Here is a 27,892-nt window from a genome sequence, read left to right as displayed (position 1 = left end):
AATCCCAATTAGCCAGGGTAGTAACTTTAGCAGGAAGAGGACAAATGCATCTCTCTCTTCTCTCCCCTGGCTTCCCCTTGCTTGCTTTTCCTTCCTGTTTGAGGAACAATATCTAGAGGACCCTGAAGAAAGTCAGAAGGGGGAACTCTAATTCACGTGGTTCAGTTCAGCACACCAGGGTCAGGGATCCTAGATCTTAGGTGTGCCCCCAAACCCCCAACTAGAAATATAGGTCTCTAGTCAGCACACCTTCTCCATTCAGGTACTTTTAGGGGTTGCTACAGTAGGGTTAGATCTGGGGATCTTAACCCACCTAACAGCAATGACACAGATTATATCTTTTCCCTCAACCTCAAACCACCATCCTGGGCTTTAGGTTAAACTGGACCTGGGGACTGGATTTGGGCAGATGGAAGCAAAGCGGAGGGGCTGGGTCTTGAGGAAGACTATGTAGAGCTTTTAAACCATTACTATGTAGAATTTTAATTTTAGTATCACAAGGCAGTCCCCTCTATCCTATTCACTGTTCTTACCTCACTATCTTCTGGACTGTGTGGGCATACTGAGACCCTGGGGTATTGAAACAGAGTCCAAGAGAACGTAGAAGCTTTAGCACGCTCACCTTAACATGTACAGAACTATGATAATAAACACGATCACGAGCAGAGAGGACAGGGCTACCATCACTGCAATAATTGGCGTCTCATCTGAAATGGAGAGAATACGTCATTACCATCGTATGCAATGGAGAGCTCACTCAATGCTTCTGTAGATGGCAGGCCATGGACAGTGAGTGAGAGACAGAACATGTTCCACTGCCACCCCAGGGCCAGTGTGGGTGGAAGGCGAGGCAAAAGGTAGGGTGAGGACCCAGAGTGACACGCCCATCCCATCTCTGATTTGGACATTTGTTTACTGGCTCCCTGCATTAGAATAAAAGCCCTATAAGGCAGAGACTCTGTTTCTTTCATTGCTATAGAGTCTAAAACAGCGCGTAGCGCATGCGTGCGTGCACGCGCGCGCGCGCACACACACACACACACAAGAAACAAAAACCAAAAAACCCTCAAATATTTGAAAGCATGAACATGTCAATCCTGATGGCAAGCTAGGTGTGTAGGGCCATCAGTGCACTCTGTCTTAGTCTCAATGGGCTCCATCTAGAGGAAGATAGGAGAGGAAGGTAAAAGGGCAATTTTCCTATTGTAAACTCAAATGGTTTCCTGGCATAGAGAATAATGTTCCTAATGTCCTAAAGGGACATTAGATCCTGAAGCACTACGTATCTAAAAATGCCGGGTACTCTTTTGTACCTCTTTGCGTGGCTACCTTTTACCAGGAGCTCAACTACAGCAACATCTGGCTCAGAGACAGAACAACTCCTCCCTTCATTCCAAAGGGCCTGGCTTCCTATCCACCCAATACTTAGCCTCCTTTCTCATGGCAGCTAACCAGGTGTCGACTCATCCTCCTCCAGGCCCACACCCCCACCACGAACCACACAACTAGTCTGTGTTTGTAACTAACTTCACCATTTCCGTTGCGCTAAAAGGGAGGGCGTGTCCCTCCCATGCAAAGGTCAATCCTGTCACATATGGTCTGGATTACATCCATTATTGTCACCTCAAAGACTTGTCTTACTTTTTTTTTTTTTTTTAACTTTTTTTAACTTTTATTTTTTATTGAGACAGACAGACAGAGACAGAGCATGAGTGGGGGAGGGGCAGAGAGAGAGGGAGACACAAAATCTGAAGCAGGCTCCAGGCTGAGCTGTCAGCACAGAGCCCGACTGGGGGCTTGAATTCGCAAACTGCAAGATCATGACCTGAGCTGAAGTTGGAGCTGAAGTTGGACTGAGCCACCCAGGTGGACCCAAAGACTTGTCTTCTTGATCAGTAACTGTAGCGGGGCACTGTTCCAGACTCTGAGAACAGAGAAGTCATCAAGCAGACAAGTGACTGAGAGCCTACAATCTGGGGGAAGTAGGGGCATATTAATTGACAAACAAGTAAACATACAATTTCAGACAAGGACAAGTGTTATGAAGAAGAGTAAAGGGAGAGACTGATGGGCTAGAGGGGGTTATTTTAGAGTAGTCTGGGAAGGTCTATAGTGCTTACACTGAGCAGACGTCTAAATAATGTGAAGAAGTAAACCATCGAAGATCTGCACAAGGAGCTTTCTAGGTACAGAGAACAGCAAGCATAATCTCCCTTAGCAACTTGGCAGGTTCAAGAAATAGCACAAAGGCCAGTTTTAGTACAGGATGTGACTGCAGAGGTGGGCAGGAGCCAGAAGACTTGGGGCTTTGTAGGCCATGGTAAGCAGTGTGGATTTAATTTTGAATGTGATGAGAAGCGCTATGTGATTGGAGGGCTCTGAAAAGGGAAGAAATATAACTGGATTTACATTCTTTTAAAAGATCAGCTAGCTAAACTGACTCATAAGCAGCAGTCATGAGATGGGAAGTAATCTGGCAGAATATGGCATCATAAAAGCCAAGAAAAGAGTGTTTCAAGGAGGGAGTAATCAACTCAATCAGATACTGTCAATAGATTTTAAGTAGGTGAGTTTCACAGAGAAGAGAAACAAGATATGACAAGACAGCAGCTATTGGTGACTTTTTTTTTTTTTTAACATTTATTTATTATTGAGAGACAGAGAGACATAGAGCATGAGCAGGGGAGGGGTAGAGAGGGGAAGACACAGAATCCGAAGCAGGCTCCAGGCTCTGAGCTGTCAGCACAGAGCCCGACGCGGGGCTTGAACTCACAAACTGGGAGATCATGACCTGAGCCGAAGTCGGTCACTCAGCCAACTGAGCCACCCAGGCACCCCTATTGGTGACCTTTCAAAGAGTGGTCTCAGTTGAGTAGTCGGTGAGAAAGCCGAAAGGGAGTGAAATAAAGATGGAAAGAGAAGAGAGTGAGATACTACCTCTTCTCTGAGGTGAGGACTTTGACCATAAAGAGGTGCAGAGAGAAGGAACAGCAGCTGGAGGGAGATGTGGGATGGAAAGGTTTTTTAAAAGAGATGGGAAGGGGGCACCTGGGGGGCTCAGTTGGTTAAGCGGCCGACTTCAGCTCAGGTCATGATCTTGCGGTCCGTGAGTTCGAGCCCCGCGTCGGGCTCTGTGCTGACAGCTCAGAGCCTGGAGCCTGTTTTGGATTCTGTGTCTCCCTCTCTCTGACCCTCCCCTGTTCATGCTCTGTCTCTCTCTGTCTCAAAAATAAATAAATGTTAAAAAAAAAAAAATTAAAAAAAAAAAAAGAGATGGGAGGTATACCATGCTTCTTTGTTGATGGCAATTTTCAAACACACCCTGGTATGTGGCTCTCATATGAAATGAGCATTCAAACCGGCTACGTACACCCTCCTTTTTGAAGAACTTTCAACTCTTGGTTCCCACAACAAAGCACTCCTCTGATTTTCTACCTCTTGGCTGCTCCACCTCATTTTAACCTTACTAGCTGTTCCTCTTTCAACAACAGGTCTCAAAGTGTCTGACTTCCTCAGGGCTCTGTCCCTGGCCTCTTTTTTCTTTATTTAAATTCTTTTAATTTTTTAAATGTTTATTTATTTTTGAGAGAGGGAGAGTGTGAACAGGGGAGGGGCAGAGACAGAGGGAGATAGAGGATCCCAAGCAGGCTCTGTGCTGACAGCACAGAGTCTGATGTGGGGCTCGAACTTACAAACGATGAGATGATGACCTGAGCGGAAGTCAGAGGCATAACTGACTGAGCCACCCAGGCACACGCTGGCACTCTTTCCTGACCTCTATCTAGCCAATCTGATCAGACAGATGGCTGTAAGCACAAATGATATGCTACCAGCGCCCACATTTGCACTGGTTGGTCAGACCTCTCTTCTGGGCCTATATGCCACCTCCACTTAAATTTCACAGGCAGTGAAACCTTCCGTGTCTAAAACCTTTCCCTCACCATTCAGTAGTCAGCACTACCATGCACCCTGCTGCTCAAGAAATGTGGATATCCCCTTGATTTCTTCCTCTTGCTTATTATCTATATCCAACCTAGCTACAAGTAATATGTTTTAGGGCTAAAATCAATGCCTCAAATTTGTCTGCCTATTTCCATTCTGTTGCCATCACTGTAGTTTCAATCCCCATCCTCTCTCCTCTGGACCACAGTAAGCCTCTGTCCACTGCCAATCCATTCTCCCCAAAGCAGGCAGAGTGGTCTCTAAGAAAGTTGAGTCAGACCATCTTCTTCTCTTATAAAACCTTTTGATAGTTTCCCAAGCCTTTAGAAGGAAATCTAACTCCCTTACCCTGGCCTAGAACAACCTCCCCCACTGGCCCCTGCCCACCCTATCCCCTGCTACACTTTGCTTGCTGACTCCTTCTGCCTCTAACACCCTTCATGCTGAGTTCATTCCTTCCTTAGGCCTTCAAATATGTTATTCCTTCCTGCTTTACATAGCCTCCCTCCGTTCTTTGCTTGGCTACCTCCTAGTCATTCAGTTCTCATTTTAAGTGTCACTTTTCCCAGAGAGGTCTCTCTTGACTTCCTAAAACTAAATTAGGATCTGAAGTCTTAGTTTCCTTATCTCTAAAATAAGTTATCTGCAGATTAAATGAGATCATCCATGTAAAGTTCTTGGCGCAGTAACCAGGTACGCACGGTATGTATTCAGTCAGTATTGGCTACTATCTTCCTTGTTATTCTCACAAAGCATTCTGTTACTGCTCTTGATAATACTTCCCACACTTTGTAGTTATATACTTATTTGAGCATAGTTGATAATGAGTGTCTGTCCTTTACACCATAAATTCCACAAGGGCAAGAATTACATATCTGCTTTGTTTCTCACCACATACCTAAAACCCAGACAGAATTTCACATACATTTGGCACTAAACAAATACTAGATTAATGACTTATCGCTAAATATGGCTTTGTTAAATGTCAATCACAAAGGGCTGTCCACCACGCATAAAAAGAAGGTAATTAGAGACATCTGGCTCAAGAGAGTGAACTGAATCCATAATCTTACTTCTTTCTCTTCCCAAAATTACATTGAAATGATAGAAGAAATATAAAAATACTAATGAATCAAAAGCATATCTGGAAGGCAACAAAGAGTGGCATTAGTAGACCCGAAACAGGGATCTGCAGAAGACAACGCAGAAGGACTGGACTACTGGAGAGATCAATCAGAGCCGAAGAGCCTCCAGTTGAAAGGTTAAGTACTAGCTCAACAAGTCTGGGCCTGGAAACACCCCAAGCTTAGAGTCAACCAGGCCTACCCGTGGATGAATGTAGGCCTTGGGGTAGCAGGATGGTATTTAACCAAAGGTTTGTCAATGCAGGGCCTGTACACCCACAGGCTGGGTAACAAGCTGTGTGCCCCATTCAGACTTAGCTGGGAAAACAGCACTCTATATAGAGTAGAAGTTCTGTCAGAGAGTGCTGATGGCTTTTTTTTTTTTTTTAAATATAAGTTGCACATATATTTTTACACTTCGTATTATGGAAAACTTTCAAACTTACATAAAGAGAACACTACAGCAAATTCCTGTGTACATATCACTTTACTTCCAATGTTATCACTATATGTCAGTTTTTTAAATCTCTACCAGGGCTTCTCAACCTCGCACTACTGACATTTTGGGCCAGATAATTCTCTGTTGTGGGGGGACTGTCATATGCACTGTAAAATGTTTAACAACATCCCTAGGCTCTACCTACTAGATGCCAGCAGAAAACCTCAATTGTGATGACCAAAGTCATCTGCAGACATTGCCAAATGTCCTCTGGGAGAAATCCACCCTGAGTTGAGAACCACTGGTCTATACCCACTCCACTGGATTATTTTATTCTTTTTTTCTTTTTTGAGAGAGACAGAGCGAGAGAGCACGTGCACACGCAGGGGAGGAGCAGAGAGAAAGGGAGAATCTTAAGCAGCTCCACACTCAGCATGGAACCTGACACGGGGCTTGATCTCACAACCATGAGATCATGACCTGAGCTGAAATCAAGACTCAAAGGACTGAGTTGCCCAGGTGCCACCCCTCCCCCACTGGATTATTTTAAAGCAAAGCTGAACCTATCATTTCAGCTGTAATTATCTCAATATGTAACACTAAGAGATAAGGATTCTTAACATATCCAAAATACCATTATCCTATTTATAAAGCAACATTAATTCCTTAATCTAATCTAATATTCACTTACTGTTTAAATATCCCCGATTGCCTCATAAATGCTTTTTTCTGGTTTGGTTAGAATTGGCAACCAGAAAGGGTTTTTATATTGCACATGACTGCTAGGTACACTGGGCCCACAGAGAGTTTCCTGGGTCAGCCCTGATGACAGAGAAAGGGCAAGGATTGGGCCTGAGGTAATTCTAGGTGGCCACAAGACATGAAGAAGGGGAAAAAAGAAAGGAAGGCAGCTCCACCTACAGGAGAACTGCGTCCAACTTCCTAAACCATGACTGAACCCCTAGTTTAGGATACGTCCCTGTTTGTCCTCCTGAAGCGATACCTACTGTGAGCACATTCTAATCCACTCAATGCTCCAGGGTAAAGTTCAACTAGAGCCCTGTAAGTGACCTTCACAGATACCAAGGACAGCGATGGCAGTCCTGGGAAACAGACACAATACAAGAAATAGAGTATTTCTTTAACTGGAATAATCTTTAAAAATATACTGCAAGGCACCTGGGTGGTACAGTCAGTTAAGCGTTCGACTCCGGCTCAGGTCATGATCTCATGGTTCGTGCGTTTGAGCCTTGCGTCAGGCTCTGTGCTGACGGCTCAGGGCCTGGAGCCTGCTTCAGATTCTGTGTCTCCCTCTCTCTCTGCCCCTCCCCCACTCATGCTCTCTTTCTCTCTCTCAAAAATAAATAAACATTAAAAATATATATATTAAAAAATAAAAATATATTGCAACAGCACACTGCATCAATTTTTTTTAAAGGCCACTATAAAACAAGGAGCAATCTCACACCTATCAGGGACTGCTGCTATCAAACAAACAAACAAACAAACAACTCCAGAAAATAACAAGTGTTGGCCAGAATGTGGAGAAACTGGAGCCCTGTGCACTGCTGGTAGGAATGTAAAATGGTACGGCTACTGTTGAAAACAGTATGGTGGTTCCACAAAACATTAAAAATAGAATTACTATATTATCCAGCAATTCTACTTCTGGGTATATGCCCCCCCGAAATTGGAAGCGGGATCTTGAAAAGATATTTGTATTCTCATGTTTGTAGCAGCATTAGTCACAACAGCTAACATGCAGAAGCAACCACATGGCCACTGGTGAGTGAACAGACAAGCAAAATGATGTATACACACACAATGGAATATTTTCAGCCTTAAAAAAGGAAGGCAATTCTGACATATGCTACAACATGGATGAACCTTGAAGACCTCATGCAAAGTGAATAAGCCAGTCACACAAAGACAAATAAATACTATATGATTCCACTTGCACCTAGCGTAGTGCAATTCAGAGTCAGAAAGTAGAATGGCGGGGGGGGGGTGCCAGGGGCTGGAGGGAGGGGGGAATGGAGAGCTACAGTTTAGTGGGTATGGAGTTTCAATTTTACAAGATGAAAAGAATTATGGAGATGGATGGTGGAATGATTGTGCAACAGTGTCAGTGAACTCAATGCCAGTGAATTGTACACTTAGGAATGGTTAAGATAGTAAATTTTGTTATGTGTATGTTTTACTACAACAAAAGAAATGGGAGGGAAAGGAGCAATTTGAAAATTAAGAAAGTTCTCAGAAACTAAAACACGACTGGGGGAGAAACAACAGAAAGGCTGAACAGGAAAACGCACGAAACTGAAAAACCAATTAGTAACGTGAAAAACCACATCATGGAAGTTCCCAAGACACAAAGCAGTAAGAGTGAGATAGAAACTGTGACAGTAAAGAGACAAACTGGACAGATCTAGGAGTTCCCAAAGAAGAGAACAGTAAGGTAGGAAGGAAAGAAATTATACAAGAAAGTTTGCTCAGTTATCAGGCCAAAAGGGATCATCAAGTTTGAGTGGCAATACTGAAAAAGGAGATTTACCTAGATACATCCTGACCAAGCTTTTAAAACTTTGGATTGAAATCAACCAATTAACCAGAAGCCACCCTTAAAAACTTCCAATGGAAGAAAAAAGTTTCCCTATAATAGAGAAACAAGAATCAGATTTATGTATGACTTCACATCTATAATACCATCGCCAAAGCCAATGGTGCCCTGTCTACCAAGTTCTTAGGAAGCACTTTGAACCTGGAGTTATTCATCTAGCCAAATTTTCATTTCAGCAGGAGGTCAAAAGAAAGCCATTTCCAGAGCATGGGGCTTTAGGGTCAGACAAACCTGAGAGTTCAAATACCTATTATCCTACTTAGTAGTAGTGTGACAACCTCTTGGAAACTTTGTGGAATGCCTTATGAAATACAAACGTATTATCACTCTCCACCTCTTCCAGTTAATGGATGATTTAAAAGAAGCAGCATTTGCAAAGTGCCTGATATCAAGGGAAGACATTTTGGCCTTGGCATCCAAAAGTTCACATACTAGCAGAGAACCTCAGTCCAGATTTTGGGCTCAGGCAAGTCTTTGTCTAAAACAGGAAAACTACAGCCCAAATGTAGCCCACTGCCAGCTTGTATAAATAAAATTTGATTGCAGCACATCCGTATTCATTTACACACTATGATTGCTTTTGCACTACTAAGGCAGGGTTGAATAGATGTGACCAAGATAGTATGATCGCAAAACTGAAATTATGTATTATCTGGTCCTTGATACAAAAAGTCTGCCAAACCCTGATCTAGAATGTTATTATTACCTCTCCACTTACACAATTCCAGATCAAATATCACCTTTTGTGAGTAACGGCTCACTTCCTGTACTTCCATAACACTATGTACCTACTCTGCTACAACACTAATCACACTGAATTAAAGTCATTGACTATATGTCCATTAAATTACAAATTTCTTGAAGGCATGGATTCAAGATCACACTGAGATATCCCTGCACTCAGCATTTATTCTTTCATTCAATAAATATTTGAGTGACTTATTGTGTCAGGCAGGTCTTGAGGGTACAGTAATGAATAAAATCAAAATTTCTTACCCTCATGAAGCTTACAGTCTAGTAGGGAAGAAAGAACAGGTAAGTAAAGAAATATATAATACATGTAGTAATGAGTGCTGTGAAGAAAAATAAGGCAGGGCAAAAGAGGAAATGGAGGAAGCATTCTGTGATGTAAAGTGGGGTGGTCAGAACAAGTCCTGAATGAATGAATGGATGGAACAAGTACCAGGAAGCAGTGCAGTATTGTTTATGACCAATGCAACCACTGCAAGCAATATGACAAGAGACTCAGCTAGCCTGATAACTTAGGAATTAATAAAAAATTATTACAGTGAGTATTTTTGCACTTCTATAGCAGGCACAGAGCAAAGCACCATGCACATATTTTATCACTCAATTAACCTAAGAACCCTTAGATACCATTATTAGCCCCGTTTGAATGGGTGAGGAGACTAAGCACAGACATTAACTTGCCCATAAAAAACTGCCACTCTAAAGCAAAACCACAAAGTGACACTATTCTCCAGGCTCTTCATAAACTACAGGACAACACCACTTTATTCCATGCTTTTAGGCCAGAACAGTCCTCTGTCACAGAAGCAAGATTTTACCTTTTGACATATGAATTATATCCATGGTTTTTGGGTTTTTTTTTTTGAGAGAGTGGGACACACATGGACATGAGCGGGGGACGGGCAGAGGAAGAGAGAATCTTAAGCAGGCTCCATGCCCACAGAGGAGCCAACACAGGGCTCAATCTCATGATCATGAGATCATGACCTAAACCGAAATCAAGAGTTGGGACACTTAACCCACTAAACGACCCAAGTGCCCCGACACCCATGTTTTTGATGTGGTTAAAAACAATACAGATAGGAAAGACATCCCCACGCTGCTGTGAGGGAAGGAGACTCAGATCTATTAACAAAAGAGGAGAGAACTTATAGCTCCCTGTATCAAATCTCAGACTTGGACACAGACTCAGGATCAAGGCACTCTCCTAGAGTTCCTCCATAACTGGATAGACTTGTCATATCATGCTAAGGCATGTCCTGGTCTAGGTCTTCCAGAGAGGTGGCCTTGCATGATACAGGCTGGCGTAGTAGGCAAGGCAAGCACATTGGTCTATTCCTTGCCCTCCCCCACCTCCTATCCACTATCCATTCTAGCAAAATTTCACTTTTTAGACTCCGACTATGGGACAGAATTTCAAAAATACTAAAATGATGTTCTGGGACAACAGACGTCTATTTGCTATCTCCCTTTTCCAAGAAAACAAAGGGTCATGTTATTCTAAGGGTTCACATGTAGACAGGTGAGTCACTTAAAGACTTAGACACACCTTGGCCAACTACAAAAATAACCACTGAAGTAAAAGTCATACTCCTCTAGCTCAATTCCTGAGGTCCATTTTGTGTCATCTCTACACTTTTTGACAGAAGTATTTACCAGTTCTCAAAGGCAGAGTTAAAATGTTAAGTCCTTCCTATTGGCTCTAAAAACAGCAAAAATCATCAGGTTGCCTCAAGAGCCCAAACCACTGGGCTGAACCCAATCTTGTCTAGGGCCAAATTATTACTGAGAAACTAATTTCCATTGCCTACCTATCTTCCCTAAGGCCTCTGGCGTTATCCTTCTAAAACAAAAATCTGACTATGTCATCATTTCCTTCCTTCCCATCACCAAGAGACACCCTGACCCTTGGGCTCACTGTACCACCGGGTCCATTGTGCCGAGGCTAGATCTGGCCACTCCCCAACTCACGCACATCAAAGGTGCACAGTTCCTCATACACCTGACTTATTCTTTCACCCTACCTGGTGCATCTTCATTTTCCTCAGTCACCATATTAATTTAAACTGCCTAAAGCTCATCCTCATGCCTCCTTCCCACTCTCCAGGCACAAATGTTTTCAAGCTCCCTGGCAGCACTTTGCATGGTATATCCAAATAGTGTGTAGCCAAGTGGGCTCTGATGCTTGGTGTTCACGAGTTTCTTCCATGAGACAGGGAATGTATATTTTTTTTCTTTCTGGAATCCTCACATCTAACAGGTACTGAATGAATATATGATTACTTAGGGAAAGCCATTATAAATGGAGTTCACAATAATGTCACTTACTATGATGATAAAAAAAAAATACTTCTTTAAACAAGAATGTGAACCCCTTTCTAGATTCCAACTTTAGCAAAGTATGAAAGCCAGGGGGAGCAGGTGATCTGATGAGAGCTGAGAAACTTAAAGGAGCCTCTGTGGTTCAGTAGAATGCTTACTGTGTCTGGTTCTAGAACTCTGTAGTTCAAGGGCTCCTTCTTCACAAATGTTTAGAGGATACCATTTCTGGATATAAAAAAAACCACCCCAGTTATATAAACTATTACACCTAAAATAATCTAAAGTATGATTACAATAGCTTTACCTTGTGTTCTTGCTATTTAACAATTATCAGTGATAAGGTCTTTATGTAAAAATCCTATTATTAAAAAAAACTATTAAAATAAAAGGTAGGAGGAGATGCGTTTATGCAGAACCTTGTTTAAAAGGTACAGGGCAGAGGAACAGCTAAATGTCTACCGTTGTAGTGGTGCCGTTGCAAGATGATCCTGCCTTGGGATCTGTGCACACACCAGCCTCCAGGAGGCCTACGATTGCCCCTGTTTCTGTGAGTCCTGATTGACCAACTGAGATTCCTGACCTCCTTAATCTCCCATCAACTGTAACAATAACAGAATAGTAGGAGTAGCAATGTGATAGCCAGCACTTGCTGAGCAACTGCTATGTGCTGACCCAGCACTAGGTCAAGTACTTTATATGTGTTCCTTCATTCTCCAAAACAACCCTATGAAAGACACTGTGTTCCTATCTGATTTTGCAAATGGCAGAAAGAGTCACAGGAAAGTTAGACAACTATCCCACCCTGCTAGTAAGTGGTTAAGAGTCAACACACAAACCCAGATGGTCTAGCTCCAGAGCCCAGGCTTTTAACCAGCATACACTGCTTCTCCGAACATTCCACTATGCCACTCACTCCCTAGCCTTTATATATCAAGATCATTCAATAGCATTTTCTCACACAAGAAAATCTCTAAATAGATGAATGAGAATATGCATCACCACCTGCTCAAACTTCCTGAGAACAGTAGATGTTATAGATTCCCCTTCAAGACCAAAGAACCCATTCTCCTAGCTGCTAGGAGGGTTAGTGGCTAACAATTCTTAGTCAAGGGCTTTCACAGGAACTGCCCTTGGCCTACAAGAGTAGCCTGGCCCTGGGGTGCCTGGGTGGCTCAGTCGGTTAAGCCTCTGACTTCAGCTCAAGTCATGATCTCACGTTTCGTGAGTTCAAGCCCTGCATCGGGCTCTGTGCTGACACCTCAGAGCCTGGAGCCTGCTTTGGATTCTGTGTCTCCCTCTCTCTCTGCCCCTCCCCCGCTCACGCTCTTGTCTCTCTCTCTCTCTCTCTCTCTCTCTCTCAAAAATAAACATTAAAAAAAAGAGAGAGAGAGAGTAGCCTGGCCCAGGGAAAAGCTCTTACAACCCCATTCCAGCTCCCAAGCTCCCTGCAGGATTTGAGGCCTTTCCTACCTTTGCTCTTGTGGCATCTCATGTCCTGTCTCTACTCAATACTACTGCCTTTACTGCTTCACAGGTGCCAGAGAGAGAAAGTACTCTCCAGTAAACTTGCTGCATGCAAATCTGTCTCAGAGTTGGTTTTCTCTAGAACAAAACTAATAAAATTGTTATGTAAAATTAGTGAAGACTAAATAACAGCTGGAGAGTGTACTAGTGGCCAGGGACTTCATGGTGAAGATGTACTTAAAAGATAACACCTGAACTGCACTTAATGCATTACTATATATTACACAAACCACCCAAATTAACACCAGTATGAATGTTTTAAAAGAAAAGCTGGTTACAAAAGGAAAAATATTATTGTGATTCCACTTAAATTAGGTATCTACAATAGACAAATTTATAGAGACAGAAAATATAGTAGTGGTTACCAGGGGCTGGGGGAAGGGAGAAACAGGGAGTTAGCAGTTTTTGTTTAAAAGAAATTTTTTTTACATTTATTTATTTTTGAGAAACAGAGTGAGACAAAGGTGGGGTGGGGGGAGGGGGACAGAGAAAGAAGGAAACACGGAATCTGAAGCAGGCTCCAGGCTCTGAGCAAGGGGTCAGCACAGAGCCTGATGCGGGGCTTGAACCCACGAACTGTGAGATCATGACCTGAGCCGAAGTTGGACACTCAACCGACTGAGCCACCCACGTGCCCCGAGGAGTTAGTGTTTAATTTGGGATGTTTCAGTTTGGGATGATTAAAAACTTCTGGAAATGGATGGTGGTGATGGTTGCACGACAATGTCTTAATTCCACTGAACAGTTAGAATGGCAAATTTGATAGGAAGTATATTTTACCATAATCAGAAAAAAAGCTAGTACTACTAAATAATGAGGGATACATTAAAAAAAAATACACATGAGAAAACAACCAGTTTCTTAGACTTCAAAAGAAAGGAAGCAAAGCTGCCTGCCTCCCTTCCTCTCTTTTTATTCCTTTCTGTTTTGACAATTAAAACACCAGCCACTGCTGTTCAAAAGCACCCCATCCCAGAGACCAGTGCAGAAAAGCTGGTAATTTAATTCATCTGCATATGACATACTTCGCTTAGCAAACCCATTATGATGCAAATATTTTTTAAAAATTTGCCTGATTTCTCAGAAAGCACTTGGCTTTAAAATTAGAATGTGATATCAAAATTTATAGAAATACTTCTAAAGATCTGCTCTGGTAAAAGTGTCATTACATTTGGGGCTTTAGATATTGCTGAGAATATGTATGTCTCTTCATTTTCCTGTTTGGTCAAAAGCAATTATATAAAATTATTTTTTTAACTTAAAAAGGATATGGGCTAGTACATATAAATAATGTCACAATTAGCAATAATCTAGATAATCAAGGTCATTTTATTTCTTTTTAATCATAATATTAAAACTACTCAAATCCTTATTTGTTACCTAGGTAAAACAGGGATAATACCGGGGCAAGGAAAGGCTAAATATTAAGAAAATACACACTATGTAGAGGAAGAAATCAGAGAGCTATATGTTTAGTCTTCAAGCCTACACCACTTGGACTTTTCAGATTGGTTAAAAGAGTTTTAAGGAGCAAATATAATTATCTATTGCAACATAAATCTGTTAAGTTCTACATCTGATAGTGAAAATCTAGTAAGCAAATGTGAATAGCAAAGACACTACTTAATAGAACCCAGTTCCTGAGTTTAAGAAAGTGAGAGCTGGATAATCAAAAGACATGTGTGCACAGTATAACACCTCACTAATCCTCACCAAATACATTGGCAGATGGACAACACATAAAGGGTTATATATCTACTTTTCTGATTCAGATGCTTTCTACTTAGTGGGAATTCATAAGCCTTCAAATGTTCCATTACTTAATTATGCAGGAAAAATTGTGCATGGTTAAATAACAGAATAAGAAAACAAAAAGCCTCAAGAAGTCTCATTTAATAAGGTAGGTGACATATGAGAAAAACTGGTTCACAGATTAATATTTCGAAACTCAAATGCGATGATCATTCCTTAGATTCTGGATGATCTCTTTCTCTTACACCCTCTGATGACAGTCTTACTACTCTCCTAAGCAAAATGTGTCACTGCACACGAGTACTCCCATATCTGTTCTCTGGTGACCAGGGTCCGGCAGTCCTGCTTAGACCACTGACACAGCATCTCCAGTCACAGGGATGTCACGCTAGAGGGTGAAAACCCATAAAATCCATACAAAATGACAAAGGGTCGATGCTTTATAGACTAGGGAAAACAACACAAAAAACTAGGATGTTTATAGGCAATTATGGACTAGACATTAGGAATTAGCTCTGGTGTAGAAATAATGGCTTAATATCACCAAAAGGTGATATTAGCAGGGTGATATGATAAAATAAGATACAGCTGTTTTATTACTTGTTAAAAGATCTAAAAGATATTATAACTGTTAGAATCCATAATCTGTACTTGAAAACATAATGAATATTTGTTTCCGTTACTCTTGTGAACCAGGTTAATATGGAAACAATTTAAGGGAAAGTAAACACACAACCGTACAGATGCACAAGGTTACCAAGACTGAGCAGAGGAAACATGATGAATTCTGTACACTGTAAAAGGGACAACAACAGACATAAGGTGACTGGCTCACCTCTTCTGTCCTTCGAGTCAGAATTACCTGTGTAGTAAGTGAAAAATAGAAACATTCACTCAAATTAAAGAAAAACATTACTATTCAACCTAAGTTAAGACAAAATCAGCTCTTTCTTTATGTATGTTGGAGCTAGAATGAGGTACCCTCCAACAAATGGGAAACAAGATTGCCCAGACCCACTAAACTTTAACCAGTGGTTTGTCCTCTCGGAGCACAAAGGCAACACAGCACCAATATTCATAAAAAGTATAAGAAGGCAAAGAGAAATACAAACATAATTGTATTACAGGCCTTTACGTCTTTTAGGTCATTCATGAAATACAACAGGGAAAAATTAAGTTAAGAATATAAAGGACTTAAAATGGCAACAGGTAATAAAATCTAACCAGTGTAGACCAAATTCTATATAGTAACAGAGAAAACTTTTTCAAAGTTTTGTCTACTTAAGTCACTGAATTTTGGTCTGTCTTTATCAGAATATTTAGAATGCACCATAACTAATATAACTACCCACAGGAACACTTATGGAATATGGCTGAAGCTGTGCTTACAAAAATTCATAGTATTAAATATATTAAGTGGGAAGACTGTAATCAAGTCAAGCATTCAACTCAGGAAGAAAGAAAGAGCACAAAATAAATCTAAGAAAAGCAAAAAGAAAGAGTAAGAATTGAAAAGAAATTAATGAAATAAAAACTGAAAAATAAAAACTGAAAAAAAAAAACAACCACTCTTTGGAAGGAAAAAAGCAACAAACTGTGAAACAGATAAATGGTTAGCCAACTTAAGCACGAAAATGGACATAAGTATGTAAGATAACAAATATTAACACTATGTAGGAAATTAATCTTAAGAGATGACTTTTCTTCAAATCCATTCAAGTAATTTTGAAAACATGAATGAGATGCACAATTTTCTAGGTTAAGTTCAATGATTTCTGTGAAGCAAAACAAAACACTGACAACTAAAAGTTATCGAAAATAGCACACATACAATTAAAATTAAAAAACAGCACACATATAAAGGAAAGATATAAACCAATTTAATTTAGAAATAACTTACAAATTATCAATGGAAAAATCCCAAATAAAGTAATATCAAACAAATTGCTACAGTTCATTCAAGAAAAATACATGACCTAGTATGATTTTTTTTGCAGAAATGTGAATAAAGTTAGGAAATCTATTAAAATGATTCACCATAGCGTATTATAAAAAGAGGGAAAAAAAATCAGAAAGATCTTGCTCATTGATGCTGAACAGGCAACTGGCAAAATTTGACATATATGCTCTTCAAAACAGGAATAAATTAATAAATCCTAAACATGATAAATATGTTTATATCTCAACCCAAGAGTCAGCGCCATATTAATGGAAAACCACTAAAAGCATCCTTGAGAGTCAGGTACAAGACAAGGCTGACTTTTACCATTGTTTTCTAACCTTGTTCTGAAGATACTCATCAAATCATTTAAAGACAAAAAGAAAGACTAATTTGAAGGCATGATAATTGAAGAAAATTATGTCAAACACTGAGGAAATTTATTTTTTTAAGTTTACTTATTTACTTTGAGAAAGAGTGAGAGAAAGAGACAGAGGAAGGGAGGGAGAGACAGAGAGAGAGAAAGAATCCCCAACAGGCTCCACACTGTCAGTGCAGAGTCCAATGTGGGGCTCAAACTCACAAACCGTGAGATCATGACCTGAGCCGAAATCAAGAGTTGGGCGCTTAACCAACTGAGCCATCCAGGCACCCCAAACACTGAGGAAATTTATTAAGATGATCAGGATAAAATACACCTACAAAACCCAACAGCTTTATGTAGTATACTCAAAACTAAAATAATGATGTATGTCAAAAATGACAGTAAAAATAATGACAGTAGCAGAAGCCTTCACAGCCCTGACAGCAGCCAGTTAGAGGACACAGTGGAAGAAAATACTCCATTTATACTAACAACAAACAAAGCAAAACACCAAAGTAACAAAGAACCCCTCTGAAATATCTAGAAATGAGCTGAACAAAACATGTGCAACATCAGTGGCAAAAACTTTAACACTGCCAAGAAATACAAAGAATTCAGCAAATGGAATACACTGCATTCTTAGATAGACTTGAAGACATCAATTGTCCCTGTTAATCTATAAATGTGACATGATCAATAGAAACTTTTCTCCTGCTATATAAGTTGATTCTAATGTTCATAAAGAAAAATAATCAAGAATTGCTAGCAAAATTCTGAAAAATAAGATTAAAAAGGGATGACTCACTTTATCAAATACTGATTATTTTAGTTACAATTATTAAAACGGTGGGGTTCTGTACAGAGAACCAACGGTGGGGTTTCTGGACAGAGAAAATGATTAATAGAAAATAAAAATGCCAAGAAATCAAACTCACATAACAAATGAGAACCTAAATACATATCAGATATCAGAATTCAATATATGATAAGGTGGCATTTTGAATCAGTGAGGAAAAAAAACATAATTCATTAAAGGGTAGTCTCCCTCTATCTCTGTGCCCCTCCCCCGCTCACGCTCAGTCTCTGTCTCTCTCAAAAATAAACAAACATAAAAAAAAAAGCTAAAAAAAAAAAGGTATTGGGACAGGGGCGTCTGGGTGGCTCAGTCAGTTAAGCTTCTGACTCCTGAGTTCAGCTCAGGTCACGGTATCACAGTTTGTGATGAACACCTAGTACAGCTCTGAGCTGACAGCACAGAGACTGCTTGGGAGTCTCTTCCTCTCTCTCTCTCTCTCTCTCTCTCTCTCTCTCTCTCTGTGCCCCCCCCTCTCATGTTCTCTATGTCTCTCTCTCTAAATAAATAAATAAATAAATATTTAGAAAAAAAGGTATTGGGACAAGTCATTAACCATTTTGGGAAAAAACAGATCCATAGTTCACACTTCACATCAGAATAAATTTTAGATCGATCAAAGATTTATGCACACACCTGCATGCACACAAATGTACATATAAAGAAGAAAGAAACCATAACTCTAGGAGAAAACATAAGGAGAACTATTTTGTAATACTGGAGTAAGGAAAGCCTTCCTATATATGATCTAATACCTAGAAAATATTTAGTTAAAATCAACTGACAAATTTTTTAATTAAAAAAATTTGAAACTGCTTATGATAGCTTCTGCAATGCAGAAAAGCTAGATGAGCAACTGGGGGAAAATATTTGCAACTTTATCACAGGTACACAAAGTTTCCCTAACATTTAATACAATTTTTTAAATGGTTGTTTATTTTTGAGAGAGAGAGCGTGTACGCACGCAAGCAGGGGAGGGACAGAGAGACAGGGAGACATAGAATCCAAAGCAGGCTCCAGGCTCCAAGCTGTCAGCAGAGAGCCCGAAGCAGGGCTCGAACCCACGAACCGCGAGATAATGACCTGAGTGGAAGTCTGACTGTTAACTGACTGAGCCACCCAGGTGCCCCAGGGTTTCCCTAACATTAAAGAGCTTCTATAAATGAGTCAGAAAAGTCTAACATTCTAATAAGAAAAACGGGCAAAGGATACCAACAGAGTTCTTAGAGAAAGAAATATAAGTGATCTTTCCAAATATGGAAAGATGCTCAACTTCACTCAGTGAAATGCAAACTAAAGCTACACTTGAGATGCTAACTTTCACCTGTTAGACTGGCACAGATCCAAAAGTTTGATAATTTATGGCACTAAAGACAGCAAAGGAAAACAGGCACTCTTACACACTATTTATAGGAATAAATTTCCCAACAGAGGAAAATCTGGCAATATCCACCAATTTACAAATGGACACTTAAAATAATTTATCCTACCAATATTCTCGTGTATGCTTGAAATGACAAATTGTACTGCTTCTAAGAGTACTCTGAAAACAACCTTAACGAACACTGATAGGGAAGACAGATAAATATGTTAAAGTATATCCATACAATGAAGCAGTTCTTTACTGTAATATAGAACAAGCATGACAGGCTAAAGGAAAAAAGCAATGTGCAGAAATGTACACAATCCATATGTGTATAATTTGTGTTATAAACACAAGAAAAAGGAATATATACATACTTGCTTATTTTAAAAAGGAAAAGAACAGAGATTCAAAGCAGAGATCAATGGGAGAGAAAAATGTAAAAGATTAAAGAATTAATCTAGGATATGTCTAATATCTAAATAATAGGAATTTTAGAAGAAGAAAACAGAGAAAATGGACAACGGAAGAAAATTTCCAAATATAAGAAAAATCTCCCGAACTGAAGAACCAAAAATTTCCAGAATCAAAGAACCAAGGCTCCAAAAACCCTATCAAGCACCCAACATAATGAATGAAAAAGATACACATCAAGACACATTTCTGTAAAATTTCAGGACATGAATGATAAAGGAAAGATCTTCCCAAAACACACAAAGTGTGATTAAGAATCAGGATAGCAGTAGACTCCTCTATGCCTGGAAATTAGGAGTCAGGGCAATGTTTTAGACATTCTGGAGAAAACAAATACATCCTCAAATTCTATACGCAGCCCTATAGCCATTTTTAGACACGTAAGGTCTCACGCAATGTACCTCCCTTGGACCTCTCTCTCAGGAGGCTACTGGAGGATATGTTCTACCCAATGATGGAGTAATCCAACAAAGATGTCAATATAGAAGCCAGGAAACAAAGGAATTCACAAAATAAAAGAGAAGGGAAATCCCAGACCAACACCTAGGCAGCAGCCCTGACGATCAAGCCCAAATTTGAGTAAGACAATGGAGGACTCAGGAGGAAAATCTGTAGGAAAAAACAAAAAACAGATTACCTGACAGATCTGACTTTGTTGAAACTGTATCGAGAGTCTATGGAAAGTATGAGAAGAACTGGCTGGCAATAGGCAAAAAGAAAACTAAAACAGAAACATAAGGCAATTATAAAATCCAGGAAAAAAATTGTACAAGAAAAGAAAAATGATCACATTACACCTATAGCTCAGCAGGGAGTAACATCACAGTTACACAGTTATAGCAAGATAAAGCATTAAATACTGATTTAACCAGAAATTATTAAGTAACGATTATGGGAGGACTGGTAAGAGGGTAGTGATGAGAAGGATGTGGGGTTCAGACTGTGACATCCTGATGTACCATAAAGGTTTCCTTGAGTTTTACTCGTCTTGAAAAAGTCACCAGTGAAATGTAGCCCCAGTCTCTCCTGAGACATGAAATATGTTAACTGTATAATAACTGGTTTCTTAGCTGTGGCATAATTTGGACCTAAGGCAGATTATGGAAAATTCGTTTCCTTAACAGCAGAGTGGAAAGACCACAAGAGTGAGAAATAGGCCGAACTTGCTACCTGCTGGCTCTGAGATCTAAGACAAATCATTTAACCTCTATAGTCTTACATTAAAGCATCTATGAAAAGGAGAGAATTATCCAGTCATCTCACAGAACAGTTAAATGAAGACAGTGCAGAACAGAAGTGAGGAACACAGGCTGCAGAGTCAACCGGGCATGGGTTACTGGCTCACCTTTCCCACTAATTCAGTTCATACGAGTTATTTCATACGTTATTTTGTCTTCCCTCCCTAAGCAACAGCCATAACTCACAGCAAGAAATATATTTTACACTGTTACTCAGTATGTGCTTCTGTATAACTGAAATTAAAGTTTCACGAAATAATACACATTACATAAAAAGAACACAAAATGGAACAGGACCATCCACTTAAAAAACAAAGAAACAAATCACTCAGGATGGCCCACTTAAAATGATGTCATGAATTGGTCACGACCTTTACTTTGAAAAACACTCCTGGAGTTAGTTTCATCACTGTAAAACTCCTTCACCTGCAAAACAGAAAACAGAACCTACCTCGTGGGATTCATAGGCTACCTCCGTAAAACTCTTAGTACAATGCCTACCGCTTAAAAATAGTGCCTCCCGTGTGCAGGTGTGCACTGTAAATGCTTTCCCTGTATCAACTCATTTAATCCTACTAGTTCCTGAGCGAGGGAAGTATTATTACTATCACTTGTTCTCATTTTACAGATGAAGGAACTAAGGTACAGAGGTGAAATAAACCTGCCTGTGGTCACACAGCCGGTGTACAGCAGAGATGGGATCCAAACTCAGGTAGCGTGGCTCAGCAGACTGCTCGTAACTTTAAGTGCTGCATAGCCTTTACAGTGGAAAACAAGGGATTAAAGCAGGCAAGTGCAGGGTCTGGGTTACACGGTCTAGCTAAAAAATGTCATGTGTAGTAACCGAATGAGATTCAATTCAGCAAATACTTTCTGAATGCTCTCCATGAGCCAGACGTGATTCTAATCTAGGGGCCCTCACCATCTAACAGGGAAGAAATATGAACCAAAGGGGTGAGACCACAGAAAAGGGAACAACGGGGCGCCTGAGTGGCTCGGTTGGATAAGAGTCTGACTCTTGATTTCAGGTCAAGCCACATGTTGGGCTGCACATTGGACATGAAACCTACTTTAAAAAAAAAAAGGCACCTGGATGGCTCAGTTGGTTAAGCATCTGACCCTTGATTTCGGCCCAGACCATGATCTCATGGTTTGTGAGTTCGAGCCCCACAGTGGGCTCTGCACACACAGTGCAGAGACTGCTTGGGATTCTCTGTCTCCTTCTCTCCCTGTCCCTCCCCAGCTCTGTCTCTTTTCTCTCTCTCTCTCAAAAATAAACATTCAAACAAAACAAAACAGGGAACAGTGATTTTTGTTAGGAAAGGAATGACAGTTACACAGCTGTCGGGGGACAATTTCCTTTACTCTTCACAGAAGCCATCTGAGGGACCCCTTCTCTTTTATAGACCAGGACCCTGACTGAGGCTCAAAGGGGTCAGAAACTTGCCCTACCCCACCTGGTTTCTGACTCAAGGCTGATTCTATTTCTGGTGCCACTTGCAAATCAACTAGTGATGAACTGAAGGAAAGAAGTGGGCAGGGCTGACGCCCTGAGCAAACTGGCACTGCAACTTAACTGTTTCCTGAGCTCCTCTAACTCCACCCCTAGCCTGTGTATTCCTATCCCATATCTGTTATGCACGTCCAGACCCATTCGCCTTCCCATGATCTCCAAGGGTCCCTTCTGTTCAAGGCTAATCCTGTCACCCAGCTTCTGCACCCTTTCATCTTTAGCTTCTCGAATTATTATTTTTTTTTAATTTTTTTTTAACATTTATTTATTTTTGAGACAGAGAGAGACACAGCATGAACGGGGGAGGGGCAGAGAGAGAGGGAGACACAGAATCGGAAGCAGGCTCCAGGCTCTGAGCCATCAGCCCAGAGCCCGACGAGGGGCTCGAACTCGCGGACCTCGAGATCGTGACCTGAGCTGAAGTCGGACGCTTAACCGACTGAGCCACCCAGGCGCCCCAGCTTCTCGAATTATTAATTAGCTTCCCTTTCTCTTGTATTTTCAAACTTTTTCCTCCACCTTTGACACTTAAGCCTCCCTGGTCTAACCGGAATGTCAGGCAAAGCAAGATAGCCTCCGGAATATCGCCTTTCCTCTTAACTCTATGTTAGCCAGATATTCCTAAGAATTCTCTGTATCTGCTAACATTAGTTTGCAATGTTTATTATTTCAAGAAATCTTATGGCTAGAAAACACAAAACAATAAAATGGTGAGTAACCTCAAAGAGAAAAAGAAAAACAAACAGAAACCATCCCTAGTACCTGAAGGAGGGAAAGTTTCTGGGGTGGTTGCCGCGGTGCTGGAGTTCCCCTCCCAAGGTTCTGTGCTGGCATCTGTGAGCTGGTTATCTGGAAGCCACGTTCCATTCGGTGAAATTGTAGTGACTACAGAATCCGTGCTTGCTGTTCTTGTGGTCCCATTGTCAGAGTCTGAAGAATTGACAGTGGTTACATAGGTGGGTCCCAGTGTTAGATTTGGGCTGAATGTTGGTGCCACAGACAGAGAAGTTACTGAAGAAGCAGGACTTGAAGTTTTGGTCTCTTCTTTAACTGATGCTGTTGTTGATGTTTTCATAGATCTTGTAACGCTTACTGAAGGTGAAACTATGAACACACACACACACACACACCACACACACACCACACACACACACACACACACACAAAAGAAAGAAAACAACCCATGAAGAATGTGATAGCTTGAAGTTATAAGGCACAAAGCGGCAAGCCTTAATAAACTCTTAAACACCAGAAGACCAAAGAAAGACCTCTCCCTCTCTCTCCCCAACCCCCCCCACCCCACACACACTTTTATCTAATGCTGGGCCCTTTCTAGCAGCTCCAAAGGACTACTGTTTAAGGGAAGAAGAAAACTGGATTCATTACTTATTTCCTCAGAATCAGTATACAGGAATCTTAAGTAGCAACATTTAAAAAAAAAATTTTCAGGAATGAACATATAATCTACTTATTTAAAGTAGTATATTGTATATAGAGCAATGTTGAGCATTCACTACGACTCAGATTTCCAAAGATATTTACTTTATACCATCACTTTAAAGTAAAACTTTAGTATTTTTTTTTCTTTAATATCACCTAGGTCTCCAATTTTAGGTCATTAAATGTGACAGCAAAATTCCATTTGAATGCCAGCTTTATTAAATGACAACTTACCTGTGGTTGCATTGTTGGCACCTACACGTATCAGACTACTGCCAAGCAGAACAAGAATGAACCAGGAATCCATGCTGGCCTAGAAAACAGACAGCCATGTTAGATAAGGCCCTATATTATTGTTAACCATGTCCAAAATACTCACCAAAGGAGTATGTGGAGTAAAATCTTCCCAGCAATAAAATGTGCACATAGGACCAATGATCTTTTGGGAGTCTGATATGCACATTTCCCCCCAAATCCAACTACTTAATTGAATCATTATATCAATACAAATAATACTTAATAAGAACCTACTTTTTAAAGCGTGATTCTCAACCTTGACTGCACTTTAGAATCACCCAAAGAACTTAAAAAAATTCCCATAGCAGACTGCATCTCTGGGGGTAAGAGCCAGGCAGCAGTCCCATGAAAAGCTCCCCTCGTGCTTGCCATGTGCAGCTTTAGCATGTTCAGCATGAGAAGTTTGGAGAAGGTAGGGTGACTGTATGAATGTGATGCCCTTTGAAACAGACCTTATGCAGCTGTTCCCAACCTTTATTTCATCACAAACCGCATCAGAGGGCTGTGGCACATTCTTACTGGTAATAGTGGCTCATTGGGCCATTCGGATTTTTGTGCCCTTCAGTGAATTAGGTACTAGGGAAAGAACCAGGGAGCAATACACTCATACATCCCATCTTCAGGAGCCTCACAGCCTGGTGGTAACTAAATATGGTCATGATGCTCAAGGGAAGCAAGGGGTACTTTCCAAGGGGTACATGAGAACCTCTGAGGAAGGGTGGGGAGATGGAGGTGGTTCGTACACATCTCAGGAGTTTGACTCTGGTACCAGCAACATGCCTAGTAGGGAAATGGGGTTAGTAATGCCTTCCCCAAGGTGCAGCCATACAAGATTGATCACTTCTCCACTATTCCCACCTGACCATAATCTAAAATTGGGAAAGCATACAATTTCCTCCAAAAGCGTTAGAAAACAAACTGGAAGGCTCACATACTATATATGTGTACATGTCTATTCTTGATAGGAAATGGTTTGGGGGAAAAATAACTATGTATTTAGGGGGAGAAGGTTAGACTGTCACCTCATTCCAAATACCAAAAATAAAATCCAGATGGGCAGAAGAATTAAATGCTTAAAAACACATTTTTTTTTTAAATTTTTGAGAGAGAGAGAGGGCACAAGTGAGCAAGAGGCAGAGAGAGGGAGAGAGAGAATCCCACGAGAGGCAAAGAAAGAAGGGGAGGGAGAGAGAGAAGTGGGACTCACTCGTGGTAGGGCTCGAGCTTGCCCAATGCGGGACTTGAACTCATGAACCATGAGATATGACCTGAGCGGAAGTCAGATACTTACCAACTGAGCCACTCAGGTGCCCTAAAAACACATTTTAAAAGGAAAGAAATGAATATTTATGTGAGCTCAGAATGAGGAAAGATTTTCTAACGTAAGAAACCACAAAGGTAAAATGGCATATCTGATGATAGAAAAAATAAAAGCTACTAAATGTAAAAGAAATCAATCATAAATATGTTCATGAACAGGGAGACTCGATATTGTTAAGATGTCAGTTCTTTCCAGCTTGGTCTACAGACTCAATGCAATCTCAATGAAAATCCTAGCAAGTTATTTCATGGGTTTTGACAAACTAATTCTAAAGATTATACAGAGAGGCAAAAGACTGAGAAGAGCTAACTCAATACTGAAGAGGAGCAAACTTGGAGGGCTAACACTACCAGACTCAAGACTTAGCATAAAGCAACAGTAATCAAGACAGTGTGTTGGGAATGCAAGCTGGTGCAGCCACTCTGGAAAACAGTATGGAGATTCCTCAAAAAATTAAAAATAGAACCACCCTACAACCCAGCAAATTGCACTACTAGGTATCTATCCAAGGGATACAGGTGTGCTATTTTGAAGGGACATATGCACCCCAATGTTTATAGCAGCACTATTAACAATAGCCAAGGTATGGAAAGAGCCCAAATGTCCATCGATGGATGAATGGATAAAGAAGATGTGGTATATATATACAATGGATTATTACTCGACAATCAAACAGAATGAAATCTTACCATTTGCAACTATGTGGATGGAACTACAGGGTATTAGGCTAAGCTAAATTAGTCAGAGAAAGACAAAAATCATATGACTTCACTCATATGATCACTTTAAGACATAAAACAGATGAACATAAGGGAAGGGAAACAAAAATAATATAAAAACAGGGAGGGGGACAAAACAGAAGAGACTCATAAATATGGAGAACAAACTGAGGGTTACTGGAGGGGGTGTGGGAGGAGGGAGGGGCTAAATGGGTAAGGGGCACTAAGGAACCTACTCCTGAAATCACTGTTGCACTATATGCTAACTAATTTGGATGTAAATTTAAAAAATTAAATTAAAAAAAAGTGTGGGATTGGTGAAAGAATAGAAAAATAGAGCAATATAACAGAAGAGAGAGCCCAAATACAGACCCACGTAAATATAGTCAACTGACCTCTGACAAAGGAGCAATGGCAATACAATGGAGCGAAGACAGTCTTTTCAATAAATTGTGCTAGAACAACTGGGCATACATACACAAGAAAAAAATGTGGACACAGACCTTATACTTTCACAAAAACTTATTCTCACAGACCTAAATGTAAACACAAATTATAAAACTCTTAGAAGATAACATATGAGAAAATCAAATGACCTTGGGTATGGTGATGACTCTTTAGATATAACACTAAAGGCACGATCTATGAAAGAAATAATCAATAACCTGGACTTCATTCAAATTAAAAGCTTCTGCTCTGTGAAAGACAATCTCAAGAGAAAAAGAAGACAAGCCACAGGCTGGGAGAAAATATTTGCAAAAGGCACATCTGATAAGGGACTGTTACCCAAAATTTATAGGAACTCTTAAAAATGAACAACTAAGAACATAAACCAATTAAAACATGGGCCAAAGGCTGTATTAGACACCTCAATGAAGAAGATAGATTGCAAATAAACATATGAAAAGATATTCAATAACATGTGTCATTAAGGAATTGCAAATTAAAACAATGAGACACCACATCTATCAGAATGGCCAAAATCCACAGTACTGACAACAGCAAATACTGGTGAGCCTGTGGAGCAACAGGAAGTCTCATACATTGTTGGCAGAAATGCTACGTGGTACAGCCACTCCGGCAGACAGTTTAGTGGTTTCTTACAAAACTAAACCTTCTCCATAGGATCCAGCAATTGTGCTCCTTGTTATTTACCCAAGCAAGTTTAAAACTATGTCCACACAAAAATCTGCACACAGATGTTTACAACAGCTTTATTCTTTTTCAAAAAAAATTTTTTTTAATGTTTATTTTTGAGAGAGAGAGAGACAGAATATGAGTGGGGGAGGGGCAGAGAGTGAGGAAGACAGAATCTGAAGCAGGCTCCAGGCTCTGAGCTGTAAGCACAGAGACCGACATGGGGCTTGAACTCACAAACTGTGAGATCATGACCTGAGCTGAAGTTGGACACTCAACCGACTGAGCCACCGAAGTGCCCCATAAAGCCCCAGCTTTATTCTTAATTGCCAAAACTGGAAGCAACCAAGATGCCCTTCAGTAGGTGAATGGATAAGTAAACTGGACTCCATCCAGACAACGGAATATTATGCAGCACTGGAAGGTTATGAGCTATCAAAGCACAAAGAGACATGAAGGAACTTTAAATGCATATTAGTAGGTGAAAGAAAGCAATTTGGAAAAGCTACATACTGTATGATTCCAACTATAGGACATAATTCTTAAAAAGGCAAGGCCCTGGAGACAGTAAAAAGATTAGTGGCTGTGGAGCTAGGAAGGAGGGAGGGAATGAAAAGGCAGAGCACAGAGGATTTCAAGTAAAACTATTCTGTATAATAATACAATGGTAAATACATGTCATTATATATTTGTCCAAACCTACAGAATGCACAACACCAAGTAAATCCTAATGTAAACGAGATGATAATGATGTGTCAATGCAG

General features: G+C 40.4%; 1 protein-coding gene across 6 annotated transcripts in view; it reads right to left on the bottom strand.

Annotated features, from left to right (window-relative positions):
* The window catches only part of PTPRA (protein tyrosine phosphatase receptor type A), a 160,973-nt gene that overhangs the window by 51,635 nt on the left and 81,446 nt on the right, over positions 1-27,892 (bottom strand). For 4 of the 6 annotated variants that reach the window (XM_043602749.1, XM_043602751.1, XM_043602748.1 and 1 more), the window contains 4 exons: positions 23,889-23,967; positions 22,977-23,318; positions 15,306-15,332; positions 623-707 (listed from right to left, as the gene is read on the bottom strand). In XM_043602749.1, coding sequence (XP_043458684.1) covers positions 623-707; positions 15,306-15,332; positions 22,977-23,318; positions 23,889-23,967 — 533 coding nt within the window. Of the gene's footprint in view, positions 1-622; positions 708-15,305; positions 15,333-22,976; positions 23,319-23,888; positions 23,968-27,892 lie in introns of those variants that run through there. The other 2 variants (XM_043602750.1, XM_043602753.1) reach the window with 2 other exon arrangements.

The sequence above is a fragment of the Prionailurus bengalensis genome, chromosome A3 (genome assembly GCF_016509475.1).
Source record: "Prionailurus bengalensis isolate Pbe53 chromosome A3, Fcat_Pben_1.1_paternal_pri, whole genome shotgun sequence".
Classification (NCBI taxonomy): domain Eukaryota; kingdom Metazoa; phylum Chordata; class Mammalia; order Carnivora; family Felidae; genus Prionailurus; species Prionailurus bengalensis.
This window is presented reverse-complemented; position numbering and strand designations above follow the sequence as displayed.